Source organism: Diabrotica undecimpunctata, chromosome 5, assembly GCF_040954645.1.
Source record: "Diabrotica undecimpunctata isolate CICGRU chromosome 5, icDiaUnde3, whole genome shotgun sequence".
Lineage (NCBI taxonomy): Eukaryota > Metazoa > Arthropoda > Insecta > Coleoptera > Chrysomelidae > Diabrotica > Diabrotica undecimpunctata.
The window spans coordinates 29,732,923-29,759,723 of record NC_092807.1 but is presented as its reverse complement, the minus strand read 5'-3'; the positions used below and the strand labels follow the sequence as shown (position 1 = coordinate 29,759,723).

The window sequence follows — 26,801 nt, the reverse complement described above, 5'->3', positions numbered from 1 at the left end:
GTGGAATTCCATCCTCATACTTTCTCTACTTTCTGCATAATTGAATTAATTTATAAGTTTTTGGTGAATTTTTTTAATTATGGGAACTTATTTATCGCGAAGATCAAAATCATATATTTGTCTCCGTAATATACTTTGATCACATGGATCTAGTTGTATTTTTAAGGATATTTTTTGTCGTTTATTAGGTGTAAAGAATCCGAGGGTTTCTCCATTTTCAACCTCACGACCCTTTTTAGCGATTTTTCTGACGCTGGATAAACCGACACCTATAATAATTGAATATTATATTAATTTTTTCCTTTTATTCGATTATTTTCTATCTTTCTATAACGGCACCTCTTTTTATATTCGATTTGTAACAAAAAATGGTAATCTGAGTATGCAAAACATTTATATATGTCGAGCAGCTGTCAAAGCAGCTGCTCGTTCTTGCACTTTCGATAACTCAATAAGAAGAGCATTTCTTTCTGCTTCGTGTTGCGTAAATTCCTGTTGCGTAAATTTTAAAACCGAGTATATAATTTCACGAGCTTGTGCACTGAGAATCCGATTTTTTACGGAACTTACGCGATTCATTTTAATAAAAAAATATTTCACCTCTTAGTTTTTAATATGAAAATTCAACAAACAATAACTACTTAACGAATTACGAATTTATCTGACAACGTAGCAAAGGCACTAGAATTGAAGTTCAATGTTAAGTATACGGATGTTTACGCATTTGGCGCTTGCATACAACTGACTCTCGGCTCCTTCCTTTATCGATAAATTAACCTTCAGCGTTGCAGTTATATCTGTTGAGTTATACAGGCTGTTCTATTTAAAATAACTTAATCGCTGTTCACTTCCGGTATAGCCGAAAATGGCATGTCTGTCAAAATATTTTCTTGTAATCCCCATAAACCAATCTATCTATCATCTATCTGATACATAGATAGTCTGAGCTCGTAGATAACCCTAGACACTTTTTTTGATCTGATTTGTGAACTTTTTACTGGTTTAATCCCGTATAAATACCATAGTTGTATATTGTATTTTATATTTTGTTAATTTTCAGAAATTGATATTGAACTTCTTAAACAACCCGGAAGAGAGAATGCTCATTTTAACCATCCCACTTACCGGCCAACTAACCCCATTAACAAGTTTCACTCCACAAGTAAAACAAAAATTCACATATTTTATCAGGAAAAAGAAAGATGTTGTCACTATGGAAAATTTTCGAGACATTTTATGTTTCGGGGACATGGCAGGTAGACCAATAGAAGAGATGGGAATTTTATTGGACGGTGTTTTCGTACCAGTCTTGTCCAACGTTGAGAATCAAAAGGGATGGCCCAAAGTTGTGGCCAATGATGTTGTTAACCATGTGAGAAGTTTTAAAAACACCGTGGAACAGGTATTTATACATTTAAGCACTTGTTACTTATATAAGTCTACAAGATTTTTTATCTCTTTACAAGAATATAGACTCTCTTTATTCTTTAATTCAAAAATTTCGTTGGTGGTCACCAACGTCATCAGGGATTGCTACAAACTTGTTTAGTAATGTTTATTTAGAAGCTTGCTTTAGATCTATTAAAGAAAGATGGAATAACATAAAGACACATTGCAAAGTAGACCCAGAATCTTTCTTAGAATTAGTAATCTTTTTATTCGACAATACCTATTTCTCTGTTGACAATAAAATACACAAACCTACCTTTGGAACACCTATGGGTGCAAAAGTTTCACCAATTCTTTTCTTTTATGTCGTGGATGACATCCTCGACTTTTTTTTTATTTTTTGTCAAAAAATATGTTGATGACATGATCCTGGCACTTACCAAAGATAAAATTGAGGATATATTATTTGTTTTCAACAGCTATGACAATTGATACAGATGACAATGAACAATTAGTTCCTTTCCTCGATACAAAATTAATAAGAACAAACAATAATAACATCATGGTTGACTGGCATAGAAAAACCTCTACTTACATTACGTATCCTACTACAAACACTTAATGCAAGTTAACTTAATCAAACAAATAAAGACCAGAGTGATGAATATGATTCTGAATATGATTCTGAAACTGATTAAATTATTACAGAATGTTCATCGATAATGTATATTTTAAAAATTAGTCAAAAAAATCCTTTTTGACACACCCTCTTCTCTACCAAATTATAAATGATGAAATTAAAAATATAAGAAACCAAGAGAGAAAAGGGAGTGTCAAAACAATCACAAACAATGAAAGAACAGATTATTCAATTATAACTTTACCATATATCAAGGATCTCACCTCAAGACTGGCAAGAGTACTCAATTTCTTTTATAATTTTAAAATAGCAAATAAAACAGTGAATAAAATTAAAAATTAACATACTAAACTAAAAGACACTACACCTAAGGAGCAAATGTTACAGGTAGTCTATAGTATCCCTTGTAAAGACTGCAATAAAGAATACATTGGCCAAACAGAAAGGTACCTAAACAATCATATCACATCACATAAGAGTGACAGTAGACTACATCGTAACCGTTGCTCTTTAGCACTACATATACTAAATGAAGAACACTGTATGGATTACGAATCCGATAAAATTCTAGAAAGAGAAACCAATTACAAAAAAAAAAACTGTTCCTAGAAATAGCTTTCATAGCACAATCAGAAAACAATATGAACAAAAAAAAACAGATTTAAATCATCTCAGTGACATTTATCCTTTTCTTCTAACAATTGACAAACAACTCATGAAACTTAATAGCTCTTTAGACCCCCTCATGGACTAAATTAATGTCATTCACCGTACTATCACATAGTTTATAATAGACTTTTGGGAAACCAAAAAAAAAACAATAAAATTAAATTTCATGATGTTTTCATAATATAAACATAAAAAAATTTCAACAATCAAAAGTTGAGTCTCTCACCTCATGTTTAAAGTATATGTGGTGATAAATCTAAATTGTCACCTTGTGTTAAAACAACTTTAATATTGCCCAAAGGAAGGACTCACTATGTAAGCCAAAACATCAAAGAAATACCATAGTCAAAAAAAACTTTTTCTTGGCATTTACAGAGAAAAGAAGAAGGTTTAAGTTTTTAGGGGTTATATCCCTCAAACGCCAATAAACTGAACATATCTACAATGAATATCTACAATGAATAAGTGGCTATGTAGGTATTGAGAGAAATTTCTTAACGTGAGAATTGTGGGCTGTTAGTCAGGTAAAATAATATACCCTTCGAAATGTAATGCAGTGTTAATTATTCAATCCAAAGCCAAATAGCTACCAATAAATATTGAGCAGTCTTAGTGTAATTTATACTGACAGTAATCCTCTATATTTTGTATGTAAATGGCACAGCCAACACCGACAGAGATGATTTCGAACAATCAGTATAAATTTTACAAAAATAGTTTGTTTTTGAGTTTATCCTGTACTAATAATTGTGCGTGAAAAATTAAACAAAATGAAGGAATTTCTACGATTGATTTATAATCGTAAAATATGTCAGAGTTTAAGAATGGAATTCTTTCTCGAGTATTCAGTCCTTATTATAAGTGAAGTGTTCAGGAATAACTATAGACATTTTTAAAATGACTTAAAGCTCTTATTTTACTCTTTCTTTTTAAGTATTTTGAAATTAGTATTCTTCACACATTCACAGGCCGTTCATTGCCTACTTTATTTCAATAAATTTGGTATTATATCCTGTGCTGTAATAAACCGTTACCATACATAATTTTGGGATAAAATTATTTAGTATTTTTGTATATCATAGTCAATTTTTTATTACAAAATAACAATGTAAACAATTGAATCGCTTATTTTAGAAACAACCTAAGTGACATTTTGGCGATTTTGAGTTTATAACACCAACATGTATTTCTGTGGGTTACACACAATTTAATGTAGAATACACCTAAGTCCCGTAAGCATAGTTGATTTTATATCGATTTAAAATGTTCATATATTTCTGAAACCACTTTAGTCCCGGACTAAAGTTGTTTCTGCACTAAATTGTCAGTTGTCACTTTGCGTATCGACGTTTACCATAACCTGTAAAATTCATAGTGTTTATATTGTTTTTTCTTATTGCTGCTTACAAAAAGTTGTCTGTATATTGGAAGAAAAACGTTCATATTTTAATATTATTATGAACAACGATCAACCAACTACCAGTGCTGAAAATGCTAAGGATGAAAAGCCTGCTACTAAAAGGCGTAAGAATTAGGCGAATTAGGAAATCGGATGAATGTCAGCGTAATGTTATCAAAATCTCTAGAGTTAAAGGGCAAACATATATTAGCTACCAAAATAAGGCCATAGAAGCAAAGCAAATAGGACCTCAGTGCAAGTAAGACAATAAAAATATATTTTTGTGTTTGTAAAATACATTTTTTACGAAAGTAAAAATAGACGAAAATACAAATCCCATCCCCATTAAGAGAGGAGTGAGACAAGAAGACGTAATATCGCCAAAGCTTTTCAACCTAGCCCTAGAAGACGTCTTCAAAACTACAAATTGGTCAACCTATGGCATTAACGTTAATGGCAACAAGTTAAACCACCTCAGATTTGCTGACGACATAGTGATTATAGTGAGCACATTCGAGGAACTGCAAATTATGATGGGGGAACTAGCAGCCAGCTGCCAATACGTCGGCCTAAAAATGAATATGAAAAAAACAAAAATAATGACAAACACAGATGACCCCAGACGTATAACTATAAATGGCAGTGAGATAGAACAAATCCAGGAATATATCTACCTAGGCCAAATGCTGAGACTTGACAAAGACAACCAAAGTGCGAAAATTATTAGAAAAGCAAGACTAGCATGGACAGGATTTGGAAAACTTAGTTGGATACTTAAGAACCGCAAAATACCCCAATACTTGTGGAGCAAAGTGTTCAACCAATGCATCCTTCCTATCATGACATATGGATGTCAAACCTGGATCCTAGCCAAGGCAAATATGAATAAACTAGCCACAACAGAAAGAACAATGAAAAGAGCAATGTTAGGTATACGACTGTCAGATAAAAAGAGGAACAACTGGGCAAGATCCAAAACAAAAGTCGAGAACAAAAATTGCCAAACTTAAATGGAGCTTTGCGGGCCACACTGCTAGACAAAAAGACCAACGTTGGAATACTACAATACAACATTGGAGACCTTACGAAAGTAAACGACCAAGAGGAAGACCACAGATGAGATGGGTTGATGACATTAAAAGAATAGCTGGAACAAATTGAAAATATGTTGCTCAGGATAGAGACCGATGGAAGGAGTTGGGAGAGGCCTATGTCCAAACATGGACGACAGAAGGCTAAGAAGAAAAAGAAGAAAATACATTTTTTAGGTGTCTACTCAAATGTTTTGAAAAAGTGAACGAAGATCAAACGAACATTATTTTCGGCAACTCTTACGGCATGACAACAAAAAACGAACAGGATAGATGATATCTACAACGATTAATAGAAGTAATGTAGGTGTCTAGAAGAAGAAAACGTAATGAAGGATGTAAAGATAGGACGATAAGTTACAAGCTTGTTGTTAATGTTGATCAGACTAAAAAAAATATATATGCGAAGGAGCTTTTTTAAGTATTCACGCCATTGGAAGAAAAAGGCTAAAAAAATTAAAAGACTTGTGGTATGTGGTGTGATATCTACAGATAAAAGGGAAAAATTATAAAGGGGAATATTATTGATGCTGGAACTAGAGAACTTATCCGTAGCCACATAACTACATTTCCAATCATTCAAGAGACCTTCAAGAGTCTCATTACTCTGGTAAGGAATTTAAGTACTTAGTTGCGAAACCTAACATAAAAATAATGACGAATTATTTATTACAAAGTATCCTGAGAGTACAGTAAAATATAGTTACTACAATAAATTTTTTCATGAAAATTTTAACCTACATTTTGGTAGAACACAAATTGACACATGCAATGTCTGTGTGGAGCTTAATTTAAAAATTAAAAGTCCTAGTCTTAGCGAAGTAACAAAAAAAGTAGCGGTTGCCGTTCACTGTCACCTAAGTAAAAAAATTTTACACTGCCCTACATAATCAAGTTGAGGAATGCATTCAAAGAGATGATAATATATTTGATGACAGATATTTTATCTGTCGCAGGTTACCTTTATTGTTTTTAAGTCACGAAAATCGGTTCTTTATCTTTACCACGAAGCAGAAGCACGAAAAAGCCCGAATGAAGTATGCAGCTTTCTATTAGATTATATTGTAAAATATATTGGATGAAACAGATGTTATAGAACTACGCCTGTTTTCTGACAACTGCCAAGTTCAAAACAAAAACCACTGCGTTACAAGAATGTATTTCAATTCAATCGAACCCATTTCTAATCGAATTTATTTCCAAAATGAAGAAGTACTGAGAGCAATGAATACACGCCCTCATCTCGTCAATACTATCAAAACTAGAAAGACGTCATACTTAGGACATATAATGCGCCGTAGGAAATTTGAGCATCCAGGTAATATTAGAAGGCAAGATTGAAGGTAAAAGTGGCATAGGACGAATGGAAAAATCTTGGCTACAAAACATTGAGGTTGGACCCACACAAGAGGAAATGAATTAATTCATCAAGCCCAGAACAGAGAGAAATTTGCCATATTGATCGCCAACCTCAACAGAGAAGGCACTTAGGAGAAGGAGGACAATATTATAAGTTTGCATGTGCGTCGACCGAGACACAGAAGTTAACAAGGGATCAACGAATTTCGTTCTCAATTTCCAAATTGCATCATTTTGTCTACAGCGTTGATGCTCCCGGCAGTATTTGAGCTAGTGAATACATTAATGGTGTGAAATGGACTACCTTCAATGTTTCCATTACAAAAACAAGCAATGTCACAATACTAGAGGCCAAAAAAAAATTTGATCGTAATGCTTCAATGGGTGAAGAAGGAACCGTTCAAACCATTTTACGAAAATATTATTTAAACATCAGTAACTAAGAAAAAATCCAAGGAAGTCACAAAATAAACTGTATGATATTAAAATTGTTTAGTAATAAATACTTTTGTTTTGAAACTTGACATTTCATTACTGAAACAACCCAAGGCCATTTTAAAAATGTTTATTTAAAGAGCTTAGTAACGATTTAGAATGCTTTTTTTTATTTAAACAAATATACCCGCATCAACCACTAAGGGTTATTAGCGGGGGGACATACACAAACAGTAAGATACATATTGTTACATAAAAAAATAATTTTTACAATCTGGTATATAGTTTAGTCATTTTAAGATAACTTAATAAATACTGTAAACTTGACGTTAGTATACTTTTTAAATTATCACTAAGGGCACACGCGATTCTTTCGTTCTGGTACACTGGACACTTAACAATTATATGTTTCACTGACAACTGTGTGTTTCACTTGGTACACATCGGAGCAGCCTCCTGGTTGAAGATATGCTTGTGTGTAAGGAAAGTATGTCCTATTCGGAGTCGGTTGATGATGACTTGGTCTTTTCTATTATTTGGTAAGATGAGTTTGGTTCCTACTTGACTTAGACATTCTTTGAATAAGAAGCTTAATGGATTCTATATGTGTAAAATAACCGTTGGGGTTTCACTGTAATATGAATGTGCTGGCCATTAACTCTTTATGTGTTAACTATTTATTGTTGAGAACTTGATTCTTAGTCAGTTTCGTCAGTAGAAGAAGGATTGTTGAGAAGCAGTTTCTTCTTCAATCTGGTGATATTGTTTTTTAAAGCTTTTATTTTGTATTTGAGAATATATAAAGTTTAAAATTTTTTTTATTTCTTGGCTTTTATTTGAATAATTTTTAATAAGGCGTTCAGGATGTTTTGAGTGAAGGGAATTTGCCAGAAAATCACATATTTCATGAAAAGTAAGTGAAAAGGAAGGGTTTCTATTTTCAATTTTTACTTTAATTTGATTTAGAATAAGTGGAATATCTTCTTGGGTTTTAGGCTTTTTCTTAGGTTTTTGAGTATCGGGAGGAGGTAGGCCATTTTCAAGAATTTCAGGAGAGGATATTTGTCTATTAGTTGCAGGAGTAATTTCAGTGGTTTTTCTATCGCTTTCGATTACTAAGGAATTATCTTGGAATATTTTTGGTTGATTCAAGATTTGTAATTCATTGTTTGTTTGTGAGGAAGTGGTTTGGTCCTTTGTAGCTGATGCGTGATTTTGTATGGTATTGGGTTCTGGTTCCATTAATGTTTCGGTATTTTCTTGGTATTGGTTTCGTGGTTGATCTTGTAGCTGATTATATTTTTCATTGGTAGAGTTATGTATATTCACGTGGTGGTCAGTTTCCATTTGATTAATTGAGTTGCTTGATGATGATAAAGAAATACAGTCAGAATCGTGATGTCCGACAATCTTGCATCTGGAGCAGTCTAAACCATCTATGGAAATGTATAGTCGATATGATGTATTGTCGAATGAGATTAGAAATGAGCCAGGAATTGATGCATTTTCTAAAGGACTTATGAACATTTGCCTCCTAAAGCTAAGTACGTGGCTGTATTCTGAGTCTTGCATGACTACTCGTAGAAACGTCATGTTGGAGGCGGATTTTCTACCCATAGTTTTTAAGTGCTCTTCAATTATGCTATTAGGTATAGTAGGACATACATTAGATATGATGAGTCTCTGGGCAGGGGTTATAAGTCTTCTTACTTCAATCTGGTTACCATCAATATTTATACATTTGTGGGAGCTAAGAAATTGATCAACTACATATTTGGAGGAGAGGTAGATACAGATGCGGTTGTTTGCTCTTTTGGCTGCCCAATCAACATTTTTGGGCTGTACTATTGATCCAACAGCTTTTATATAATCGAAAACTTTGTCCACTTAATAAAATTGAACAGCAGCCTAGCCTAATTACTTGTTAGAAGCAAGAACCAGCAAAAAGTTGTTGTCGATAATCGATAAGTTGAATTGAAATCGATAAAATATTTTGCCTTTTAAACTTCTGATTTTAAGGTTATTAATAATGCAGTTTTGTACTCACAGAATTCTACGATTTTCAGTACACTGTCACATTTAATTTTAAGTTGCAAACAGTATAAAAATTAAATTATGTTTTTAATTTTAACTACCAGTAATTAACAAATTTGTCAGAATCGATATAAAGCTGTATGATCTGCTAGATATCGGGGTCGGACTAGAATGCTTTTGTTTTTGATAAAATCTTACATTCGGTGTAATGTATTAACTTCAAACTTCACTTTTAGTGAAAATGTTGAACAAAACTCTTAAAACGTTTTATTTCATCTCCTGCAAACTGTCCGAATTTGACTTTGATTCAATTTAATTTCAATTCAATTTTATTTTTAGGTGACGGGAGCAATGAAAAGCATAACCATATTGCCGATTCCTTCAGAAATGAGAAACGTATTCGAAGCTGTTCTTGGATTTCATGAAACCAACGGCGAAGAAGTGGATTTTGTGCTAAAAAATGCATTAGAAAATGCAGTAATGAAATGGTCAACAGTATGCAACGAAGTTTTAAATCAATCATCATCTATAGTCTTTGCTGATGGCGCTAATCCTACTCCCACCAACGAAATCCACTTTTGGAATTCCAGAAAAAAGAATTTACAGTCAATTTATGATCAGCTGACTGATTTAAGGGTACAAAAAGCTGGGGAATTTTTAGAACTAACAAACAGTTCTTGTTTAACGATGTTTAAAACGTTGTATAAAAATATTGTAGCAGCTCTTGTCGAAGCAAGAGATATAAGTATGTATCTTAAGTGCCTTCAACCACATATCGGAAATTTTGAAGAAGATTTTTTTGAGATATCTAGTCATATAAATCCACTATTACATTGCGTTGGATTAATCTGGGCAAATTCGAGGTACTATTCTACAAACGACAGGATAATCAACTTACTTAAAATGATTTCCAATATGATAATTGCATCCGCTGAAGTAGCTTTGGACCCTGACAATATATTTCAAGGAGATACTGAAGATATATATAGAAAGATAGTTACTAGTATCGAGCTTATTCAACAATTCATGGATTCTTTTGAGTACGTTAGAGAAAATTTGGATTCGTATTATGATACCATACCAGATTCGCTTCGTACTGAAGAACCGATTGTAAGAAAAAGCTGGAATTTTCACAGAAGAGTTGTATTTCAACGCCTTCTTGACTTTACTGATCGTTTAAAAATATTAAAGGACATTTTGGGAACTCAACTAGAGTTCAGTAAGCTCGAAAAAGTTGAAATAGGTGGCATTAAAGGCCGATTATTAAGTCAAAAAGTCGAAGAAGTATTTGAAGACTTTAATAAGCTATATAATTTATTTAATAATATAACCTACGAAGTACTGGATCTAAAAGATGAAGGTATTTTAGGCGATGCTCATAATTTTCAAAGCAGTTGTGCTGATCTAGACAGACGTCTGGCAGCTATATTTTCTCAAGCATTTGATGATTGTTATAATCTGGAAGCGGTTTTTAAATTTATTAATGTAGCTGGAGTACTGTTACAGAGATCGTTAATAGGAGAAGAATTAACCGCTAAGTTTCCAGTTATTATCGATATGTTCCATAAAGAACTCGATACAGTAAAACAACTATACGATGAAGGGAAGGAAAAGGGAGTACCACTGGAAAAATATTATCCTCCCGTAGCGGGCACTTTACTGTGGATTAACAAGCTTAGACAAAGAATTTCAATTCCAGCTAGCCAATTTAGATTAGTAGAGGACAAAATAGTTCAGTCTGAACAAGCTGCATTCGTTTTTCAGAAGTTGGATGAAATGTTGGATATTTTGGATAGAGAACAAAGAAACGTATTTAGTTCTTGGTGCCAAGACGTCCCCGATCAGATTAAAACTAGCATGTCCAAATTCCAGTTGGTTAAGGATATTAATCTTCGACTAGAGCTAAACTTTGATCCGGAACTGGAGGCGATTTTGCGAGAAGTACGATACATGAAGTTACAAAATATTCCTGACATTCCTCAAGAGGCAATGGACGTCTTCGATTTGACTAAAACACTTATGGATACCATAGCCATGCTTAGGCGTATTGTGGAATGGTATAATTATTTAAAAGTAAATACCACTCCTAACGAATTTAATTTAATTGAAGAAGAACTATCAGAATTAGACAACAGATTGATGGTTTTGATCGACGAAAATACTTGGTATACTAATGGTAAGTAAAATTTAATAATAAATAATTGGTTAACCAAATCTAAAAAAAAAAACATAATTTTAAATTAATTATAATAAATATGCAGATATAGGTATACGATGTGCAACGCAAAATAAAACTCTCTAAATTGTAGGAATCATTTTTTGGTTACATAAGCTTGTATCAATAGAAATAAGAAATTTATAAAGAAACTAGCTGAACCGGCGAACTTCGTACGGCTTTAGAATTAAATAATGTGTCTAAAAATTTAACTTCTTCTTCTTCAGTGCCTTATCCGGTCCGGATGTTGGCGATCATCAATATATCATGGTCTTGTTGACTGCTCTGCGAAACAGCTCCGCGGAGGTCATCCCAAACTATTGTCGGAGGTTTTTTAACCACGAGATACGACGGCGTCCCGGTCCTCTCCTGCCAAATACTTTTCCCTGCATAACGAGTTGAAGAATTCGATATTTTTCTTTGTTCCGCATCACGTGCCCGAGGTACTCAAGCTTACTTCACATCTCGAAGGCTTCAATCCGCTTTTCTGTGGCTTACGTCAGTGTCCAGGCTTCAACTCTATATAGTAACACTAGAAGAATGTAGCACCTCACTATCCGCATCTTGGTTCCCAAACTGAGATCACTGCAGCACAGCAAGGATCTCAACTTGATAAATGTAGACCGTGCCATTTCAATTACGGATCTAATCTCTTGATCGTAGTCCCATTGTGAGTTGAGGGCAGTTCCGAGGTAAGTGAATCTGTCGACTCTCTGAATCTCTTCGCTATCTGCTATTTGTGCTCCGGGATCTAAATTTGCACGGTTGACAACCATAAATTCAGTTTTCTTAATATTAAGGTCTAGTCTGTATGTTAAGCTCACAGTCATCACTCGGTCTAGTAAGGCTTGTAGATCATTTACGCTGGTTGCTAATAACACAGTGTCATCGGCGTAGTGGATATTATTTATGTATTCACCGTTCACTCGGATTCTCATCTCTAGGTCTGTGAGGGCTTCAGTAAAAATTTCCTCAGAGTATATATTGAAAAGAGTCGGCGAGAGCACACAGCCTTGCCTTACTCCTTGCATGATCTTCACTTGGTCGGTCAGCTGGTCTTCGATCGTGACTTGAGCACGCTGGTGCCATTATAAATTCATGATGATCCGAATGTCCTTTTCATTCAATCCTATTCTTTGTAGAGCGGCGAACATCTTCTGGTGCTGACAACGGTTAAATGCCTTGGTGTAGTCAATAAAATAAATATAGACATCACAGCTGACATCGCGGCATCTCTGAAGTAGGACTTGTAAGGTCAAAAGTGCTTCAGGTGTACCCATGGAATTGCGAAATCCAGATTGCATTTCATTTTCTTCGCATTTCTTTTAAATTCTGGCATGTATGATTTTAAGAAAAATCTTAAGTGCATGACTCATAAGTCTGATAGTTCGGAAATCTTCACAAGTTTTCGCAGATCGTTATTTGGTAGTGTTACAAATGTTGACAATAGCCATTCCTCTGGGATATTACCTGAATCGTATATGGCGTTAAACAGTTCAGTTAACTCCTCTGTGTTCACTTCAGTCATCACCTTAATAAGTTCAACGGGTATTTCGTCCGGACCTGTGGCTTTACCATTCTTAAACCGTTTTAAAGCTGCTTTCACCTCGCTTTCTAGTATTGACGGCCCTGTCATGCAATTTATTTCTGGAAGGTTACCTCGGTAGTCCCAGAAAAATTCTTCGATGTACATTTTCCAGGCCACCAACTTCTCCTTAACTGTCGTCGCCAGGTTCCCGTTTATGTTTATGAGGAGGTGTGTGTTTCTCCTCTTGTATTGACCAGTGGCTTCTCGAATTTTTTATTGGATATTTATATGATCCTGTTTCACTTGGAGCTCTTCGATTAGTTTACATTTTTCTTGAATCCATGTTTCCTTGGCTCTTCGTATTTCTTTTTTAATTTTTTGGTTGATTTCTTAGTATTTCTTCACGTCCCTGTTTTTCATTAATCTTCTTGGGTTCATCATCTGCAGAATTTCATCAGTTATCCATTCTATATTTTTCAAAAAATCATTCAAAAATTCAAAAAGTTAACAGAAAATAAAAACAAAATAAAAATACTCAAACTTATTATGTATGAAAAGAGATTAATTTAGTGCTTTCTCATAAACCAATTTTTTTGCGTTGCGTAGATATACAATCATGACGGTTTTTCGAGGCGCGAATAATTGTCCATGTGCGGAACATACAAACTAGTAGGAGAAGGTGGGGGAATATCGACTACTTAAGACAAAACTGTTATAGACTGTCTGCTATAGCTTTTACAAATTTGAAACTTATAATATGGACATTTACTTCATTCAGTTAACTAATTACTGCTTCAAAAATATTATAAAATAATTACAAATATTTTAAAAATATAGTGGTACCTCGACATACGAGTGTAATTTGTTTCGTAATCTTGCTCGTATGTCAAACCAATTTCCCCATTGAAATTAACTGAAATGTCATTAATCCGTTTCAGTTCAAAAAAAAAACACGTTAATTGTTTTTGTTAAGTGTTTTAAAATAAGAAAAATGCGTTTAAAAGAAGAAACATTTATTTATAAGTAACAAAAAATGCATACATATTCTATAAAACATAAGAAAAAGTGAAGTGCTTATGGAAGCGCTTAATTTTTGTCATTGGTCTTCGCTTTTTTCGTCACACTTTGCTCATTTTCATCTGCAGAACGTTTAAAAAAAACTGTTCAAGGAAGTTTGTTTCTTCCTCCCTTTAAGAATTTTGCGGAAATGTAATAGGCAAGTTTCGTTGAACAACACCGATGCACGACCAGTTGTAACTTTTTCGTGGTGATTTTTATCCACGAACTCTCTTGTAACTTTCTCCCACATTCCCACGATCTTCTTTATACCTCTTGTAGAGACAACGTCTTTCAATTCTCGCTCCTCTTCAAAACTAATTTTTCGTTGAACCACCGTATGTTGCTGCGAATGTGGTTCGTCTAACTCCTCGATTGTCAGCTCCTGAGACTGTTCCTCGACAAGTTCGTTCACAAATTGTTCATCCACCTTCAGACCCATGGATTTTTCAAGAGAAACAATCTCATTTACCACTGACACTTCGGGTTCCAGTCCTTCGCAGGCCCTTTCATCTACAGCCTCAGGACACAGCTTCTTCCATGCAGAGGTTAAGGTCCTAAGGAGTGTTGTTGGCTGGTAGATAGAGAATCTTTATAAACTAGAAATCTTAGAGTAAATCATTTTCGAGATTTGGTGGGCGAGAAGGGGCATTATCGAGGACAAGAAGGATTTGCAGGGGTAGGTTGTTTTACTGTAGATATTTTTTTAACAGAAGGGATAAACACCAGATTTATCCACCTCACAAAAAATTTTCTAGTGACCCACGCCTTTGGATTTGCCTTGCACATAACTGACAGTTTTTCTTTTAAAATCTTATGTGACTTAAAGGTTCTGAGATTTTCTGAATGGTACACTAGAAGAGGTTTGATTTTACAGTTGCCACTCGCATTGGTGCAAAGTAGTAGAGTTAATCTATCTTTCATATGTTTGTGACCTGGCATCGTCTCCTCCTCTGCCGTCCGCAACTAGCCCCGACTGGCTTTAAACGAGTCTTCCGATTCATCATTTGTGGAAGTGTGTGGGATCTGCTTCAGCAAATCTTTGTTAAGGTTCCTCCTTGAAGCTGCTTCTCTGTCACCCACACCATTAGTAGTTTTTCTATCTTTTCATGAAAAGTCTGTAGCTTATAAATTATTGTAAAGCCCCGTTTAAGTACAGTACATATATAAATATGGTTGTTGTTCCTCTCGATTAAAGAATTTTGTCAGTGACTCTAGATTATAAAAATACTTTCGATCGTGTCCAATACGTAAAACTTTTCTGTACTTCTTTACATCTTGTGAATGGAAGTTGTCCTGAATAATAGTAATTTAAGGTTAATTGCCAACTTGTAGCCAAGTTTGTAGCCAAATGGATTTTAAAACTGCGAAGAAAGCTTAACCATATAACATAAAAATAAACAAATAAAGATATGCCGATAAACGGTATTTGCAGACATTTTGGAGGATTTAGAACAGTTGCTCGATCAAGTTGCATCTAAAAGTACTGATTTTGGCCTTAACTTGAATGTAGGAAAAACAAAGTGCTTAGTGGTCTCAAAAACAGCAAACATCAAGGGCATATCGAAAGTGAATGATAAACAAGTAGAACGGGTTTAATTCTACAAATACCTAGGTGCCAGCTTAACGAAAACTGGGATAATGACGTATGGTCCTAAAGTTTTGGGAAAAATTTCACCTGGTCTGATTGAGAAGCAAAATGAATTTAACAAAGAAGGCCATGGAATTGAAATGTCATCAGTTATTGACATTTAATAAAACAAAGCAGAATATTTTGGTTTGTGATCTGCAAAATGTCTCAAAATGTGTATAAAATTGATATTCGTCGAGGTGTTTATAATATGGTTGGGCGAATGTCGAAACGAGATATTGTTAATATTTATCGAGATCAAAACATAAGCAAATCGACAATTTATCGCACAATCAGAGAATGTGAAGAAGGGATACCATGTGTTAACTTGCGTAAAAGTGGCCGACCGCGGATTTTGTACCATATAAGAGAGGCAAAACTGATTGAAGCAGCTAAGAACAAAATTGGGGTCTCACAGCGAAAACTGGCCATGAGATTTCATGTTGGAAAGACTACAGTATACAGGATCCTATCGAGTAACAATATTATCTGTTACGGTTCTGTAACGATAAAATTTTTAAATAAAATATAATATTAATAAAAAAAAAAATTAAGCACGCCGCTGTTAAAATGTTAATAAAGGAATTATTTCTGTGGTCATATCAAGGGGTCTTTTTCTAAAGTGTAAGAATAGTTATCTATTGCATATGATACGAATTAAAGCGAGATGGACATGTCTCGCCCAAATATCAGAACTAGTTTTGCAGCCTATACAAAAATATGGATGGGTTCGTCCAAGGTTACTTAATAGCAAGAAATGAAAAACAAAAAGGCATTCGAGAGAAGACTGGGGAAGTAAAATGTTGTCATGTTGATGAAATGGATTATGCCGCAATTTCGGCAGTTAAAAATTACTTCTAATAATCGTTAATATTAGTGCTAGTGTACCGAACTCAGTATGCACGTTCTGTGTAAAAAGTTAAAGTGCTGAAGGTGAAATGGTAGATGGTTTTACAACAACTTTTGGAAAAGCAAGGTAAATTTTACCCAATATAAAATGCAGCATAGGGCATAGCTGAAATCTAGGCCAACGAATAATTCGACACCTAATAAGAGTCCGAAGAACATCAATAAGTAGACTATTGTGCTTTCTTTTTCTTTAAAAAACCTAGGTTTCGGTAACGCGCTAAGGCCTTTAAGAAAATAAAAAATATACAATATGACTGAACAAATTTCTCACCAATCCGCAGTTTTTTAGTAGTTTTATTCAATCATTTTTGCAATAAATCGTTTATACAGATTGGATTTTACTAAGTTCTAATATTGCATTTAAAAATAGTATTCAGTAAATAAGTTAGTATTAACATTAAAATTCAACTATAATTAACCTAACTAAAACCTTTAGGGTTTAAGGATAGGATAGAATTGTCCAGTCCTATCGTATAAATAGGTTGGTACCAATCCTTAGGGTATATAAATGTTTATTTCTTTATGTAGGTATTTAATGATTGAAATACATTATGTCATTTTACCTAATCTACACAAGAATTTGTTATATTATTTTATATTAAACCGACTTTCATAATTTATTGCATTTTATTTCTAGACATAGTTTGTTGTTGGATTTACAGGTTGTCCTATAAGAATATAAAAATTTATATTCAATAATACAGGGTTTCTCAGGGTACCTAGTGATTCGTTAACATTATCAGTTGGTCGTAATTACTGAAACTCTGGGTGGTCCACTAAATCGAAGGGTCTTCAAGCGAAGAAGTAAAAATCGCAAGGAACTGTGGGACAGTGAAGTCTTTTTCTGGGTTTAGAATTTTACTAATCACCGGGGTTGGCTTGGTATCACTGTTCTCCCACATTATCTACCGGAAAAGAAGGAAAGCTCCAAAATACACAGAGGATCAATTAGAGAGAATTCCGAGATGTTGCCGCGCGTTAAGGCGAGTGCATTTCGTCAACAAGTTAATCGTGATGGACGATGAAAAATATTTTACTTTGTCCAACTCTGAGATGAAGGGTAACGATGGGTTTTGCACGAACGATTACGAAAATGTACCTGATGAAATAAAATTCAAAAGTAAGAAAAAATTTGAGGACAAAATTTTGGTATGGTGTGCAATTTCTGAGGCTGGCTTTATCTCACAGCCCTACATTGGTGTTGTTCGAGGCGAAGCCTTAAAGGCAAATATTTATATTCAAAGATGTCTCTCTAAATTGCTTCAGTTTGTGAACACACATCATGCAAATGATCAAATAGTCTTTTGGCCAGATCTTGCTTCATGTCATTACGCAAGGATCACAAGGGACTGGTACCAAACTAACAACATTACCTTTGTGCCGAAAGCAGACAATCCCCCCAACCTACCTCAGGCTCGTCCAATTGAAGAGTTCTGGACAATATTAAGTCGGAAAGTCTATAATAACGGATGGGAAGCACAAAATCAGGAACAGTTAAGACGCCGCATATATACAAAAAATAGAGAAATTGACGCCGAGGTCGTCCAAAGGATGATGCAACGTGTCAGGGAAATTATTAGGCAAATCGAAAATTATGGTCCTTTGTCTGTCATTTGAATTTTGATTTATAATAAGGATAGTTAAGTTAAATTGTTGAATAATTTAATAAAAATATAAGATTATTGTGGTCAGAGTTATATGCTTTTGAAACTTTTCCCAAAACTTTAGGACCATACGTTATGGAAGATGTTGCTGCAAGAATCGAATAGACCACGGCGTTTATCAAAATAAAACCAGTTTTATGTAGTTGATATCTTAGCATAAGACTAAGATGTGTGTAAGAAATTACACATAAGAACTCCTAAAATTAATAATAGAAAGCAACATCGAAGAAAAGAGAGCTCCAGGGCGTACGCGTACTTACGACTTTCTTTAGAAAAGCTGTTGACAAAATACATATTGATAGCCAATGTTCATCCTGAACATGGACTTAAAAAAGAAGATCGGATATTGGCGAGGAGCTTTTATATATCTAGTCTGCCGAAGTCCCAAGGATTTGTGTAATAGTTAATGGAATATGTAAAATAAACCATCTGGCTGTAGTACAATAGGTATATAGCAGACTCTTTTAGAAACTATCCCAGACAAAATTAGAAACGGAGAAATTTTCTCAATAATTTACATATACCTAGTTTGTTTTTTCCTACAGGCAATGAATTTTAGTTTATTTAATTATTGAATATTTTTTGTCCCTGTTAATATATACTTAATGAAATTAGTTAGTATAAATTATTAATAAAATATTTGTTTTTTAATTTAACTAAATTTTCATAAATCTGAGTTTTATATTTGTCAACCCCTTATTAACCCCATTCTTATTTTTTACAGATCCAGACATTGTCAGAGAAGTATATGAGTCTACTAAACAACTTACAGATCGTGTGAAAAAAGCCCAAATGAACATAACTAATCTTATGGCTGCTATTACAGAATGGTCCACTAAACCTTTATATGAACGTAAAGACGGCAAGAAAGAAAATTTGCTGTGCGTCGACGAAAGAGCTGAGCGTTGTCAAAAACGTTACGACCAAATAACTCAATGCAGCTTACAGCTAGAAGACGCTCTAAGAGAAAATTACTTTTTACTTTGTAATTTGGAACCACTTGATAATTTAGCAGAAGATGAGGAAGAAGAGTCTATACCACCCGAAGAACCTGTTGTACAGGCTGAAAAAAAAGTGAAGGACAAAAAAGAATTAACACCCAAAACGAAAGCCAAAACAAAAGTACCACCGCCTCCTAAAAAGACAGACTCACAAATTGCAAGAGAGCAAGAAGAAGCAAACAAGATCGAGGAACTTAAAATGTTACGGATGAAGAAACAGATGTTATGGGAACCTTATTTAAAAGATATTGATAATATGATAAAGAATAAACTCTTGTCGGCTATTAACTTAAATCTGTTACTCTTTCTACTAGAAACAGGAGATTCACCTACAATGTCACCATTTTTGGAATTATTGATGGAACTTCGTGATCAAATTATTGTTTATGTTCCCTCTGCAGATATAACCGACCCGAAAAATTTTCTAAGTAATATGGAGGCAATAATTGAAGACATATTTGGAATGGGAAACTATCTGATAAGAGTGGATCCCGATGATACTGAAAGTTTCTACGAGATAGCAAGAGACAACGAAGATCTTGAATTTAAAAATGTAGATTTCTGCGGCAGAATAGTACTTGGCATGGAAGCGGCGATAGATTACCTAAAGTCTTTTAATCAGTACACACATTTGTGGGAAATAGATAGAAATCAGTACTTGCGGGAGTTTCTTCTCTACGCCAGACCATTGACGATGGAAGAGCAAGAACAAATGAATGATGAAAATAATCCCCATCCGATCAAAGAGATCCCTCCTACAATTGATCAATTTAAAGAAGAAATTGAGCGTTATGAGCAGTTGTATAAAAAAGTTGAACAAATGCCGAGCGAACACATATTAATGGAAGGTAAGAATCAATTTATTTAATATGTAAAAAAAAGTTAAAAAGAGAAATTCAAAATTACAATATTTAACGAAAATAACATAGGCCGAATCTTTATCAAAACCGATATATAAACGTCCTGATCTTTATGTACCATTTTGTTATCGTTTTTTGAAATTAATCTAACTAATTGACATTATCTATATAAATATTCTTATAATTTTATTGATAGTCAATAAACAGAGCGCTCAATGCCTTTATACCGAATGATCATATTTCAGACGGTACATTAATTAACTGAAGGATCTTAAAATATCTGTACGTCAAAATTCGTAGACAATCTCGTTTTCCTTTACTTCGATATTCCTTGGAATCTATAGGCTAACTACAAATATACCGGTATATAAGTATCATTATCATCGTCATCATCCTCAGCGTATTCTACCGATTATGGTGCAGCTTCCCTTACATAGTCGTTCTTCATTTCTGCCCACGATTGTCAAATATTAGCTTTTCTGTAGCATATTGTACCGTGTTGTTTCCTTAGATCATAGTTTTATCTTAAATTTGGACGTATTCTTGGTCCCTTGGCGCCTTTTGGATACCATAGTGTAGTTCTAGCGGACCATCTATTGCCAGTTCTTCTTGCCAAATGTCCCACTGCCATTTTAAAGATTTAATTCTGTAAATTACATCAATAACCATGGTTTTCTGTCTGATCTATTCTATTAGTTTTCGATTTCTTTGATATACCTAGCATGCATGCTCCATTGATCTTTAAGTGACTTTAAATTTCACTCTTTCTTTTTAAGTTTCGCAATCGTATGTTATGATTGGTAATATAGTAATATACACTGATCGAATGATTTGTTTATTCTTTTGTTGATTTCTTGGACTAAAGAGCCAGATTTATGTATCAATTGTCCCGGTATACATACTCGTCTACTGTCTTAAGTGCAGTGTTATTTATTATTACATCTAGAACATCAACTAGTTTGTTGTACATGGTTTTTGTTTTTGTCAATTTCATTGTTAGGCCAACTTTATTACTAGCAGCATTTAGGTCGCTTATAAGTTCTTGTAGTTCTGCAGGATTATTAGCAATCAGAACAATGTCGTCTGCAAATCTTAGATGGCTGAGATATTCTCCACTAATGGATAGGCCTTTGTTCTGTCAGTTCATTTTGCTGAATATATTTTCTAGAGTTGCAGTGAAGAGATTTTTTGATATTATGTCTCCTCGTAGGACGCCTCTGGTAGGGAAAAATTCTGGAGTGTTTTCATAAATTTTTATCATAGCTTTTGCTTGTCTGTATATATTTGCTAAAGTCTCCATGTACCGTTTGTCAATGCCTTGGTTGGTCAAAGCTTCTATTACTGCCTTGGAATATAAATACAACCTGGTAATAATCCTTAGAGATGGAGTGAGAAACACCTGTTTAAAAAGAGAGAGGTATATTAGGTCCGCCCTTTATGTCGCCCGAAAATGCATTAGTGGAAATAATAAATTCAACAGAAGTGGGGAAGTTCACCGTTGCCAAACTTATTGGTTTTATTTGACCTGTTGTCTTTTTAGCATTTGAACAATGTTCTAAAATAATCAAATTTGGGCGCAATGATTTAAACGGCAGCTTACTGTTTTTTATTGGGAATATGCCACGATTTTACTTTAAAATAAGTTTAATTTAACATTTTGGTTTCCACTTCGGAAATCGTTTTATATAAATAAAATTTATTAATGTTTCGTATTTTAAGTACGATTTCCCAATTGGAAATCCAAACATTAAAATAAGCTTATTTTAAAGTTACATTGTGCCTTACTTCCAATAAAAATAATAAACTCCATTATGACGCCACAATAAAAAAGCTTCATAAAACAAATTATCTGGCAACGTCGCGTCGTCAAAGTAACGACAATTTGATTTTAATACTGTGGTAACGAGCAGAACAGAACTAGTTTGGTATGCCATGTGTATTGCATGGTCTTTCATCAAGCATAATAAATAAAGACAGTACTAGTAAAGCATTAGAAAGAAGTAGGTGTATTATATTAAATTTAAACTGGACGAAAAATTACGTCTTTTAATTAAAAATAAGATATTATTTGGTATTTTCCAAATAATATCTTTGAAACCCTATTTTCGTGTAGATTTTTTGGAGGTAGTAAGTGTGAAAATAAAAACAAAACAAAAACAAAATAAAATTAGTATAAAAAAGTATACAATGTATTTATAAAAATAAAATCAAATAAAAAATAATTCCAACACTACTGTTTAAATTAACAATAATTCCAAACAATTAGAAATTCTAAACCAAATAAAGTTCTTAGGTAATTAAATGTTGAAACAAATCGCCAAATTGTAACGAACAGTAACCAAATCTATTATACAACGCATTTCTCGTGGCATTGAGTTCATCTGCAGATATGTTTTGGCTACGTTGGATTATCTTTTCCATCGGTTCCTCCAAGTTGGTGGCTCTCTCGAACTCATGCCTGTACAATTTCGTTTTTAGCATCCCCCAAAAATAAAAATCTAAAGGAGCTAAGTCGGGTGACCGAGGGGGCCATTTTATGGTACCTTTTGTACTAATGACACGTTCAGCAAAAATTACCGCTAAATAGTCTCTAACGCCTTTTGCATTATGTGCAGGACAGCCGTCTTGTTAAAACCAAATTTCGTTGAAGTTAATTTGAAAACGCTGAAGTGCTGGAATAATTTAATTTTGCAGTAAATGGAGATATTTGACTTCGTTTAAATTGCTTTCAATGAAAAAGGGTCAATAATATGGTCTCCCAAAATTTCAATCAAACATTCAACTTGTTGTGGATACTGCGTACGCACAGACACACTTAAATGCTTATTCTCCTGAGACCGATCACGTGCAACGGATGGATTATGTTTCTTGTGAATTGTGAAGGAGGACTCATCTGTAAACATAATATTTTTCAAGAAATTATTATTTGCATGGCATCTCTCCATCATAATTTCACAAAATTGCATCCGTTTAAATTGATCATCAGAAAATATTTCTTGAGTTGTCTGCACTTTAAAACAATGGTAGTTGTTTCTTTTCAAAATATTCCTCACTGTTTTTGCATTGAAATCAACTTCATCGGCAATTTGTTTACTTGAACACGGCGTCGCTTTAGCCAATGCACAAACTTGAATTTCTCTAATTTCTCTTCTTGAGAAATTTTCTTTTCGCGAGGTTGATCTGCTGTGCAGCATTTTTTACATCTGCCATTAGTACAGCAAATCTTTTCAAATAAATAAATAATATACAATAACGTTTTTTCTATAGGTACTGGCCTATTTTCAAAAGCTATAATAAATAAATTAATAGTATCTTGTACTGAATTGCCCCCAAAGTACCATTCTATTATTTGTACCCGTTCTTCTACTGTATAAGTAGTCGGCATATCACATTTTTATCTTTACACTGACGCGGTTACCTCCAAAAATAAATACAAAGCATAGCGTTCGGCCTGTCTCGAATGTAGTTTACCATTGAAGAGAACGGACGAATGGCGATGTTGCCAAAATTATCTTGTTTTATTGTAAAATAGGTTACGATTTCGTCAAATAAAAATGCGAATCTGTAAATTTCTCATAGATTTAAGAAATTTTATACCAGTATTTGTGTCAATTATTGTTTCATTTTTAATATTATCATCCAGTTTTGAATGGCAATATAACCGCGCCACTGATCGCCAATTTTTTGAATCAATTCAATGTTTTAATTCAAATATGTAATAAGGCAACCCTGCCGCTGTTTCTTACGTAGACGCTGAATCGGAAATAATCGTCTGGCGTTCACTAATGTGCGTGCATGAGGAATGTGGAAGAGAGACCAAGGGGAAATATGAGTGTTATCTTTGTCTCTTTAAGTTGTCTTTGTCTCTAATTCGCTAAAAATATGATTTTATATATGTGTTAGATATTCTGTTAAATTCTACTATACCGACCATAAACTTTTACCTACATCGTAGAATCGAAAGCCTTCTCGAAATCTATAAAGGTTAATGCTAGTGAAATTTCATATTTTTTAGCTCTACTCATTAGTTCTCGAAGCGTATGGATATGGTCCACAGTACTGAATCCACTTCTGAAACCAGCTTGCTCTCTTGGCTGTGCAACATCTAATGCATTTGTTAATCTGTTGTTAATGATCTTTGTAAATATCTTGTATATGATTTGTAGTAGACTTATAGGTCTGTAGTTTTTGATATCCTCTTTGCTACCTTTTTTATGAATGAGAATTTTGTTTGCTGTATTTCAGTGGGCGGGTATGCATCTTGATCTTAGGATAGTAAGTTCGTAAATATGCCTGCTAAGATTTTCCAGGTTTTTTGCCATTTAAGAAGTTCCACTCTTATACCATCTATTTCAGCTACCTTATCGCTTTTTATTTTTGTAATTGTTTATTCTACAGTCTATTTCATGAATATACATCTGTTTTGGATTATCGCGACAACGAATATTTTAATGTGCAACATAAGAGTACGAAAGTAATTGTTGTCGCGATAATCCAAAATTATCGTATATTCATGGAGTAGACTGTTCTTCTTCCAGAATTACTTCTGGTACATCTTATTGGTTACTGATTGCTTCTTTAAGTGTTTTAGAGGCTTTGTATAATTAACTTTAGAATTTAGTCACGAGTTGTATTATTTTATTTCTGTCTGTAATTCTGGTGTTTTCGTTTTTTAGAGCAACGTTTTGCGTCTTCTTAATGATTAATACTTTGCTTGTTGTCTTATAGTTTTTTTTTCTGTTTTAAATTGCATTTTCTACCAGTCTTTCATTATATTTCCTTATGTCTTCGTTAATACTTTTCCTTATTGTCTTACAAAGTTCTGTGTATTGTATTCTCTGTATGTTACTACTTACTTTTATTTCCCTTCTTTGTTTTAGCATTATTTTGGTTTTATCAGACAGTTTACTATTTTCATTTTGTTGTTGCGGACGTCCAATTTATTTGGCATTATCAAGGACGATTTACATTAACTGAGAGCTGTCGATTTGGTTATATAATCTTTCATCAAGTGTCCTTTGGTAGTGATCTGAGTTTTCTTTTAGATTGTTAATATTATTACCGGTTAATATTGGTTTTGAAATTAATTTCATTCTTTCTATTTTTAGATTTAAAACAATTTTAACTCTAATTAGTCTATGGTCGCTCTATATCTAAAATTTATTTATTACACTGACATCTTTTATTGCAGCATTCTTGTTGGTCAAAATGAAATCAATTTCGTTCTAAGTGGTTCCAATCGATGTTACGCAAGTCCATTTTCTGTTCGATTTTTTCTTTAACTTATAATGTACCTATTTACAATAGGCATGTTTTGGTAGTGTGCATACTGAACCAGTCTTTCTCCCCTTTCATTTCGCTCACCAATTCCATAATTTCCCATGACTTTTTCCTTGCCGTTTCTCTTTCCCACTTTGGCATTAAAGTCATCATTAAATACTTATGTGACTTTTATTGTCATTTAATGCTTCATTTATGTTCCTGTAGAATTACTTTATTTCCTCGTCAGTGTCAGTAATCGTTGGGGCGTATACTTGTATAATGGGTATATTGTATCTCTTTGATAGTTGTAAGGTTAAGCTAGCTACTCTATCCGAGATACTAGTTATTTCTACTACTCTTCGTTCCCATTTCTTGTTGATTAGGAATCCAATACCACGTGTTCTACCCGTTGATGTTCGTCAGTAGGAGAATGTGTTTCCTAAAGCTAATTCAAATAGCTCTTAATTTTTCCGTCTTACTTAGCTGATTTCTATGACGTCCCATTTTATATTTTTAGTTTTTTTCCAGTTCTACAAGTCTGGAACGATTTGAGAGTGAGCAGCAGTTATATGTCGCTATATAAAGTGTTATTGTTTTATTTGGGTAGCGATTTACACTCCGCAGATTCTTAACACCCTCTGCCCTTCTGACTTGATCCCGAAAGCTACCCAATTCAGGGCCATTTGGGCCTACGAAAAATGAGGGCCATGATTTAAATGTCTCGTTTATGTTAGGGGTTGTAAGGCGTAACTTACTACGCTGCCTCAGTGCGGGTTGGTAAGGGTTCCGATTATAAGGGGTCGAAACTCGCCTTTTACCCTCCTCTTTCTGCTATATAACGTACTTCCACAATACGCCATATATTGCCAGGGATTACGCGACTACTGTCTTCGTGGACGTAGGAGGTAGGATTCGTTGGTAGAGCTGGCTGAATTTTTAGATCAGCTGTGGCCCATTCGTTACTATCAGTTGGGCGTTTACCGGAGATTTTAATGATTTGATTTTAACAGCAAAAGAACAACCTCTCCCATACCAATACCAACATTTAATCCCCGTATATAAATATATCGGTGTTAATATACACCGTTTGAAAATTATCTGTGGCACGTCTTTCAAGACACAAGTTGATAATCCCTGTTGACGAAATGTCATAAACCTGTGACGAAGAATTTCAAAATTATTTGTAATTTTCTTGTCTAAGCGATAATAATGAGGTTATTTTAATAAACCAACAATGTGGGTAAATTTATAATCTGTTCAAATACAAAATATTATTATTAAAAAGCACCCAAGTTTTTTTTAGAAAGTTGGGCGCTTAAAATCTTTTGTCCTCTTGTAACGAAATATTTTTCCTACCACACAGGGTATTGCTATAAGGGGTTGAAAATTGGGACATAAGTTACTGGGAGTGGAGATAGGGCAAGCAAAATAAACGATACTTATGCGACCGGCACTCAGGGTTTATTTGGAGACCTGGGGTCGTGGATAAGTTGAATGGCAAGGAGTCGAATTGGGGTAACTACAAAAATGAAACACAAAAAGGGGTACTTACATGAATCTCCTAGACAAATGGGTAACACAAAACAAACAAGAAAGACCTTTAGCTATTTAAAAAACACAAAAGAAAGGTTAGGAGACTTTTCTAAAATAAATAGACAAA

The 26,801-nt window shown here is 33.9% G+C and overlaps 1 protein-coding gene across 1 annotated transcript in view; it reads left to right on the top strand.

Moving 5' to 3' along the window:
* Positions 1-26,801, top strand: part of LOC140441228 (dynein beta chain, ciliary-like) — a 217,054-nt gene that overhangs the window by 19,437 nt on the left and 170,816 nt on the right. The window contains exons 2-4 of the mRNA XM_072531813.1: positions 1,061-1,402; positions 9,356-11,192; positions 18,743-19,867. Coding sequence (XP_072387914.1) covers positions 1,061-1,402; positions 9,356-11,192; positions 18,743-19,867 — 3,304 coding nt within the window. The remainder of the gene's footprint in view (positions 1-1,060; positions 1,403-9,355; positions 11,193-18,742; positions 19,868-26,801) is intronic.